General features: G+C 43.4%; 1 protein-coding gene across 1 annotated transcript in view; it reads right to left on the bottom strand.

Moving 5' to 3' along the window:
• PROM1 (prominin 1) overlaps nucleotides 1-6179 on the bottom strand; it is a 185930-nt gene extending 179751 nt beyond the window's left edge. The window contains exon 1 of the mRNA XM_015821550.1: nucleotides 5890-6179. Within this exon, the coding sequence (XP_015677036.1) occupies nucleotides 5890-6112 (223 nt within the window). The 5' untranslated portion in view covers nucleotides 6113-6179. The remainder of the gene's footprint in view (nucleotides 1-5889) is intronic.
• Nucleotides 6180-8566: the final 2387 nt, after the last annotated feature.

Here is an 8566-nt window from a genome sequence, read left to right as displayed (position 1 = left end):
AGATGGATTGTTTAAGTTTAGAGTTTGGAGTTAGAGATATTAATATTTGTTTACTTGTAGTTGAATGTTAGCCTAGGTTTGGTTTGGGAAGTCCGGGGGGTGGGGGGATGGGATAAATCATTGTGTAATACTTGTGATGTATTTCTTCTTTTATGATAAAAACAATAAAATTCTATATTGAAAAAAAAAAAAAAAAAGAAACCAGCATGGCTGCATAAAGAACTCTCTGATAAATTGAAAGATAAAAGGGACAAGTGGAAAGAGGGGCACATAACTAAAGCAGAATATTAGCAAATAGTCTGAGCCTGCAAAGATGAGGTGAGGAAAGCTAAGGCTCAAAATGAACTAAGGCTTGTGACCACAGTCAAAAATAATTAAAAAAAACAAACAGTCCAACTTATCAAAAACAGTACCATAAAAAAATAGATTAGAAACACAAGTTAAGATAGGCAAGAAAATGGTAAGTGAGCACCTATCCAGTTCAAATCACCAGGACCAGATGGATTACACCCCAAGCTTCTCAAGAAACTGGCAGATGTGATCTCAGAACCACTGAACTATATTTTTCAAAGATTCTGGAGCACTGGGGAACTACCAGAGGACTGGAAAAGAGCTGATGTAGTTCCCCTCTTCAAAATATAAAAATAAAAAAGAATAAATCCAGAAAACTACTGACCCATCATCCTGACCTCAATACCTGGGAAGATTCTGGAAAAGATAATCAAACAAGAATCAGTGAACACCTAGAAGCAAACAAAATCATTACTAAAAGCCAACATGGGTTTGTTAAAAACAGATCATGCTAGACACATCTTACTGCATTCTTTGACCCAGAAGTGGAATGCTGTGGATATAATTTTCTTGGACTTCAGTAAGCCATTTGATAAAGTTCATATAGGGTTTCCTGCCTGAGCAGGGGGTTGGACTAGATGACCTCCAAGGTCCCTTCCAACTTTATTATATATTATTAAATGCAAGAGTGAAATCTTTCTAGCAGATGAACTTAAAACATTCCCTCCTGCTAACTTTGGGCTGTTCTTAAGAGTACACTGAGAGAAAGTGGAAAACAAACAAACAAACAAACACATTTTTCTTCACTCTGTTTGTTTGGCCAGACAAACAGAGTGAGGTATTTCCTTTTTGTGGCTTATTTTAAGCAAAATTTCTAGCAGAATTTAAAATTCTTTTCTCTTTGGATTTGAAACAGTTAATAGTCACATTTACCTCACACACAAAGACTTTGACAAACATATATACACAAAGACAAGGAAAACAGAAAAGGAAACAGAAGTCTTAGTTTTACACATCCTAGTTATTCCCACCATAAATTTCAGATAGCTCAAATTAGGGAAGGCACACATTTTAAACATACCACGTGGTTGCAGAGAGAGAGAGAGAGAGAAAGAGAGAGAGAGAGAAAGAAAGAGAATCACTATCTTATTTTCCCGTTTAAGTACCTTTATTTAGCCAAATTGGTTTCCCAGTTTCATCCTTCAGCAAAGCCCACTCATTACAAATTTTCCTAGCTCGTTTCTTCCAGGACAGGCACCTGCCTCTCGTCCCATGCTTTGAGCAAATCTCTAATTGGTGTCCTAATTTCAACCCTCGAACTGCAGCTACCCATGTTCCCCTTCTAATGTGGGGTTCAAATTGGCTCAGTCGGGTTTTTCTTCTCCTTAGCAGCACTTCCCAGCCGTTCTTAGTGACAAGAGACCTGCTGCCTCACCTCAGTTTTTGGGCATTAAAAAATCGCCCAGGAAGGACTCCGGTTCCTACACGGAGTAAGTGGCCCTTCCAGCTTAGGGACTCTCTCTATTGTCACTTTGCGGACCTCAAAAATAAATTGTCCGAGGAGGACCTGCCACCGCAGGTACCCGACCTCCATTTACACCCTGGCTGCAGTTTTTAGACTTAGAAGAAGTCTAGGAGGACCTATGCTTTGTGCACTAGTATCAGCACCTCCTATATGTGGGCTTTGCTTACAGGGCCTTACCAGCTGGTTGCCCAAATCCAATTCTCTCATTCACTCATTCCATTCCATTTTCACACAGCCTCTCCCTTTTCCCTAACAAAAGGTCCTACACTCTGACCAAACCCCCATGCTTTCCAGGTTCTGCCAATTAAACAGATCCTTTCTGCAGCTAGGAAAGACCAGAAGGAGCAAAATCCAACTGTGATTGGGGGAAAAGGGTCTTCTCACTCACACACAGATATACACACATTTTCTTTGTTCCCCTAGGCTTTAAACTTAAATTTTAGAGGTACTCACCTTCACCTTCTTTACAAAGCAGCCCTTGAGCTCAAAACCCAAAACTCCCTTTACTACCCTGGCTCCACATGGGCAAGGCCTGGGAAACCCATCTACAGACACAAGGGGTCTGCTGCCGGCAAGATGGGGCTTACCAGTCTCAGTCCATTGGAGAGGTTAGCTTGGAGTCCCATCTCTGGGGTGCCAAATTGTCAGAAGTAAGTCTTCATCCTGGTTCATCCAAGCCGGGAATAAATAAGCAACATGGCAACTGCTTTGGGAAGATGGTTACAGTTTATTGAAGAAGCAGAAAGATGGTTCTTCAGGAAAGAGCAGAGGAGAAAAGGACTGAGCACATGGGCAGTAGCTTTTTATACCCTCTCTAGCTTTTTGTTTGGAATAGTTTCCTCTTCCTGTGGCATGAACTTTGAACTGAGTCTGAGTGCTTTTCTGGGCCTTAGTATCTGTGGTTTAGTCCTATTATGTCCCAAAAGTCATCTACTTCCATGGGGCTGGGCTAATGACTCTTAAGAGTTTCTTTGTCTTCTTGAGTTCCCTGGCTCCAACCTTCCTGATGGTTTTACATCTGCATTTGTATAGGGCTGGCTCTTGCTTGGGGCAGAAATTTGAGGCCAGAGAGATTTGGTTTCTGCTTTTAAAAAAATCCCTTTGAGGAAAAATATATTTTTCTGCCCCTTTTAATATTTCCTTCTCTGGGGGGGGGGAGCTCTGACTTCCCACACTATCTTATCAAGTAGTAGGTTGTGATCTACTTTATCAAATGCCTTACTGAAGTCCAAGTAAATTATATCCACAGCATTCCTCTGGTCCACTAATTTTGTCACTTGGTCAAAGAATGCAATAAGATTTGTCTGGCATGATCTGTTTTTGACAAACCCATGTTGGCTTTTAGTAATGACTTTGTTTGCCTCTAGGGTTTGCTGATTTGTTGTTTGATTATTTTTCCAGAATCTTCCCAGGTATTGAAGTCAGGCTAATAGGTCTATAGTTTCCTGGATCTATTTTTTTCCCTTTTTTGAAGATGGGAACTACATCAGCTCTTTTCCAGTCCTCTGGTAGTTCCCCAGTGCTCCAGGATCTTTGAAAAATATAGTTCAGTGGTTCTGAGATCACATCTGCCAGTTTCTTGAGGACCTTGGGGTGTAATCCATCTGGCCTTGGTGATTTGAACTCATCTAGGCTAGATAGGTGCTCACTTACCATTTTCTTGCCTTGTGTTTCTAATCTATTTTTATGGTACTGTTTTTTTGATAGGTTGGACTGTTCTTTCCTTTTGTGTAAAGACAGATGCAAAAAATGAGTTAAATAGTTCTGCATTCTCCCTGTTGCTTGTCACTTTCCCCCACTAATGGACCAATCATTTCCTTAACCTTTTTCTTGTTTTTTACATGTTGAAAGAAGCTTTTTTTTGTTATTTTTGACTTTGGTCACAAGCCTTAGTTCATTTTGAGCCTTAGCTTTCCTCACTTCATCTAGCTCCCTCTAGCTGTGTATTCCATTTGTGGGTTTCATCCCACCATGTTTCTGTAATGGCAACAATATCATATCTGCCCTCATTTACCTGAATTTCTAGCTCACCCTGTTTGCTATTCATACTCTGTGCATTTGGTGTATATGTTTCTTTATGACTGACCTTGTGTTTACTTTCTACATAACCTGTGTGGTGCCTGAGTTCCCCTATTTCCTTATCACCTGTTTGGTTAGTGCACTTTGTGTGGCACTCACTATTCCCTGGATAATCACAATTCCACCTGTCCATGTTTTTATTTGGTATAAAATCAATATCTATTTTGCTGCACTCACCTGCAATCTAATCAACACTGGGTCAAAACGGTGATGCTTGTAAAAAAAGGGTGGATTTTTAATCATGCGTTCATGGCCACCATCTTGATTTTTTTAAACCTTTCCTGGGGATGCCCCAATGCAAATTCCATTTTCGCAGGATGTTACTGATGCCCTGATATCTCTTAAAATTATGTAAGGGTGCAGTTTGTGTCCTAATGCATATTTCTTCTCTCAACCTCTTTCTAGATGCTCTTGTTAGCTTCTCATTGCCAGGCAATTAATTATTTTAATAAGGGTTGTGTCCTATTGAAAACTGTAGAACAGTACAGCTACTGCTTTAAAAAAGTAACTCATATTTTCACTACAGTTCTTAAGCAACTCACAGATATATGGATTGTCTTATATGATTAAACTAATGCCAAATTGACCATCTCTCTTTCAGTGTAAATGACAGAAACAGATGATATACTTTAGCCATCAATATATAGCCAGGAATTTTTTGATCATAGGATGGGAACAATCATGAATGCACAATATGGCATATTCAGTATTGAATGACCACTTTAAGTAATGGATAGGTTTACAAGCCCCACTAACTTGGTGGTGGCTCTTTCTCCTGTCCTTCAAGGCCATTCTCTATGTCCTCTATAAATACCTATGGAGAGAAATGGCATCCCCCATTTCATCCATGTGACATCATTTACAAATTCTACACTCTGCCATCCTCAATTATTATTCTACCTGGTAAGACAAAAATAAGAGAGCCACCTAGAATACTCCATGGTGAGAGAAGTGGCAAATAAATTTAACAAATAAATAATCAGAGAGTAAGATTATTCAGAAATCAGATCTCTCAAAGAGGAACAAGTTAACTTTTGATGCACAGCCATCTTGCCTCAAAAAACAATTTTTGTTCTGGGGAAAAGTGCCAGAGGACTTCTTGTTCTAAAACCCTTTTCACCACTCTTCTTTCTTGTGATTTAGCAAAATATACATACACACATATAAGCCCAAAACTATACACAAGAAAATCATTCCACTCTTCTGTTGGTTTGGCACAGTGAGTTTCTCTCAAAACATAAACTCAAACTAGATGTTGTGGTTCCTCAACTGCCAGCGGATCCGGCAGCCAACTCAGATGAATCAGATGAGGGGGAAGGGGTGCCTGGGTTCACATGGGAGTCTGCAGAAGGCTCTGAGGAGCAAGAAGATTCAGAGCCAGATGCCCATCTACTCACGCTCAGGCAGAGAGACAGCTGGGTTGGGGGCCTGAACTGAGTGAAGAGGAGGAACAGCTGGGGCCTGTCGCAGATGCACGTATGCGCAGAGAGGAGAGGCGTGCAGGACAACTGGTGGGGCAACTCTCCGGGAAAAGTAAGAGACTCTAAGAAGCCATGCCCTGGCTGGACTATAAAGAGGAGAGGTGTGGGAGGCACCAGTTGCCACAGGCAACCATTCATGCTCGATATCTTGTTTCTCTGTCAGATTTCTTTTGTCAGGACTCTTTGCCAATTATCCTGGTTTGTCAGATTTCTTTGTGTTTGGTTTGAATTGCTAATTGAGCCTTCCGGCTGAGAATTCAGAGACTTTGTACTTATCACAGCCAAGTGGGAGCAGAAACTGCTACTATTTGTTTTAACACCTAAGGACTGGTTATCTGGAGTTTATTCCATAAACGCCTAGTTAAAATAAAAAGAGGTTTTCCTCACAAGTAAGCTGTTGAGTAACACTCACAAAGGCTGGGTCAGAACACTACACTGCTTTACAAAACTGCCATCTCAGAAAGGATCTCTTTGTACTTTTCAAAGCCAAATTAATATTTAATATATACCTACCTTGAGGGAAATAATTTGGCTGAACTATGCAGAGGAAAGCGTGAACAATGCGGAACAAAATCCCTATTGTTCCGGGCTCATAGTAAGCGTTGGTGTTGTATATCTTGTGGGGAACATACCCAAAATCCAGAGTTTCAGAAGGCAGTTGGGGCAAAGGCTGCGGTTCAGAAATTGTTTTCCCACAGAATAATAAAAGAAGCAATAAATAAACTTCTCTAGCCATGGTTGACCAAACTCATAGACAGAGGCAGAACGGAGGTGAAGAACACTCTTGAGATGAGATGAGCTTTGCTGGGCATACACTTCAAAATGCTTTTCTCTGAGCTCTTCATAGGAATCTGGTTAATAAAAAGCGAAAAGAGCTGTTTAAAAAGTATCATCTCATTCCTGGAAATCAGCAGATCCCCTATCCCAGAATGAATATAATATCCTATGAAAATTTAAATATCTGGTATCTTAGGATGAAGCATATTGGAAAAGATCTGTGCCCATTACATAAGTCCTTTTATTACAAAGGAAAGAAGGAACCATCATTAGGTTCTTGTACACAACTAAAATTTAGAATAATTGTTCTACTGTTAGCATTTTCAGATGCAACATTTACCATTTTAACATGAGAATGGCAATTAAATAAAAAATCTGTGCCTTTTTTCTTTTTCCCTAAGTCTCCATGGTACACTGTAATGCAGTGGAAAAATCAGTACAATGGATTGTGGAATTCTCAGCAGAATTTTGAAACGGTGGTATAGTCTCTTTCAAGTAAAACCTGGCAACTTCAAGAACAGAATGATGTAGTTTTCATGGCAACCAACCCCAATCAATGGTTTCTGGAGGCAGTTGGTGCAGTGTTGTGGCATCACCTTCTTCTGGAATAGCTTTTCAACTTTCTGTCATTCAAATACTAACAAGAGTTGACCCTGCTTAGCTTCCAAATCCAGAGAAGGGCTTCAGGTCACTGACATCTGCTGATATGTAGAAAGTGGTAATTCTTATATACAAACACATATTTTATTGCATCACACTACAGTATAGTTCAGTGGTGGCAAACCTTTTAGAGACCGAGTACCCAAAACCCATTTATTTATCACTGGGTGCCGGGTGGGTGTGGCTGAGTGGGTGGGTGTGGCCTCGGTGGTCACAGCCAACTGGGTGGGCGTGGCCACGGTGGATGTGGCCACCTCGATGATGCTTGTGGGGAGGGACGCTTGTGGGGGCCGGGCAGGGTTGGGGGAGATCCAGGGGATCTCTGGTGGGTGGGGCGGTGGACCAGAGGCTTATCCTGTGGCGTGAGGCGAGGCGAGGCAGGGCGGGTGTGCCAATTGCCATGGGGCAAGGCAAGGCAGGGGCTGGAGCAGCTGCTGCCTGACACCATCAGCCCACACACACACAGAGGCCAGCGAGCGCATGGGGGCCGCTGGTGTCCGTCAGCAGCCACAGCCTCGTGCATCATGGCAGCCTCCTCAGTGTGAGCAGAGACAGCGCCAGGACGGCTGGGAAGGAGCCCTCACCTGGTGCGGGTCCTGTCTACAGGGTGGCTCTGACGGGGGTGGCGGCTGCTGCTCTGAGCCCCTTGACTGGCCAACCACACAGAGAAGCAGGAGGTGGTGGTGATGATCCCTGCATCGCCAAGCCCAGCCAGCCGCAGATCTGGAAGCAAAGCTGTGCCGACCATCTTCGCGCTGGTGGGGGCAGTGGCAGGGGAAGGTGAGCTGTGGCACATGCCCTCCCCTCCCCGCCCCACCCCACCCGGAGGCACACGTGGGACAATGTGCGGCAGCAGCAGCAGCAAAGGATGCCTGCATGCCAGATCCTGCCTTCCCCCACCGCTGCCGTCAGCACGAGGATGGTCGGCAGAGCTTCACTTCCAGATCTGCTGCCTGACACTATCGGCCCCTACACACAGAGGCCAGTGAGCGCATGGGGGCCGACGGTGTCTGTCAGCAGCCACAGCATGCTGGCTGTCCTGCATAATGGCGGACTGGCCACAGAGCCCCATCGGTGCAGGCGGAAATCACTCCGGGATAGCCGGAAGGAAGCCTTTGTCCAGCCTGGGCACATCCACTTGACGGATTTGATGGGGGTGGCTTCTGCTGCAGGGAAGCAGGAGGAGGTGGAGGGGCAGCCGGGGGTCTGGAGCCGCCTCGGCTGCTCACTAGCAGCCCGACGAGGCAGCGGATTCACGCATCAGCTGCCCCTTCTGCTTCCCTGCAGGGCTGACCGGTCAGAACAGCAGCAGAAACCACCCCCATCAGATCCGTCAAGTGGATGTGTCTTCTGAAAAGACATTTCAGTCATGTCCTTTTGCTCCAGGCTGATTAATCCAAATGAAACCTGTTAAAGCAAGGAGAGGTTAGATATACTTGATCTTAGCCAAAAGAAGCAAAAGGTTTGTAAATGCTTTCTGCTTTAAAGCACACAAGTGGATCCTGACTTCATTGTATTATGGCCTAACATTTTACCCTTATCTAGAAGAAAAACAAGTAGAATGGAAGGCCACCAAAAACATTATAGTCTGTTGTTTTCATTTTGTCCCAAACTGGTTGTTTTCTCCTGGCACATTTCACACATTCGTAATTGAAGATGCTTACTTGTGATATGGCAAAGAAGTAAACCATGAAGATGGGGCTTTCTTGCAATCAGAAAATCTTTTCCTTCCTTGACTGGTCAAGGCAAAAAT

This window comes from Protobothrops mucrosquamatus, unplaced genomic scaffold, assembly GCF_001527695.2.
Source record: "Protobothrops mucrosquamatus isolate PMUCROS unplaced genomic scaffold, P.Mucros_1.0 scaffold1347, whole genome shotgun sequence".
NCBI lineage: Eukaryota > Metazoa > Chordata > Lepidosauria > Squamata > Viperidae > Protobothrops > Protobothrops mucrosquamatus.
This window is presented reverse-complemented; position numbering and strand designations above follow the sequence as displayed.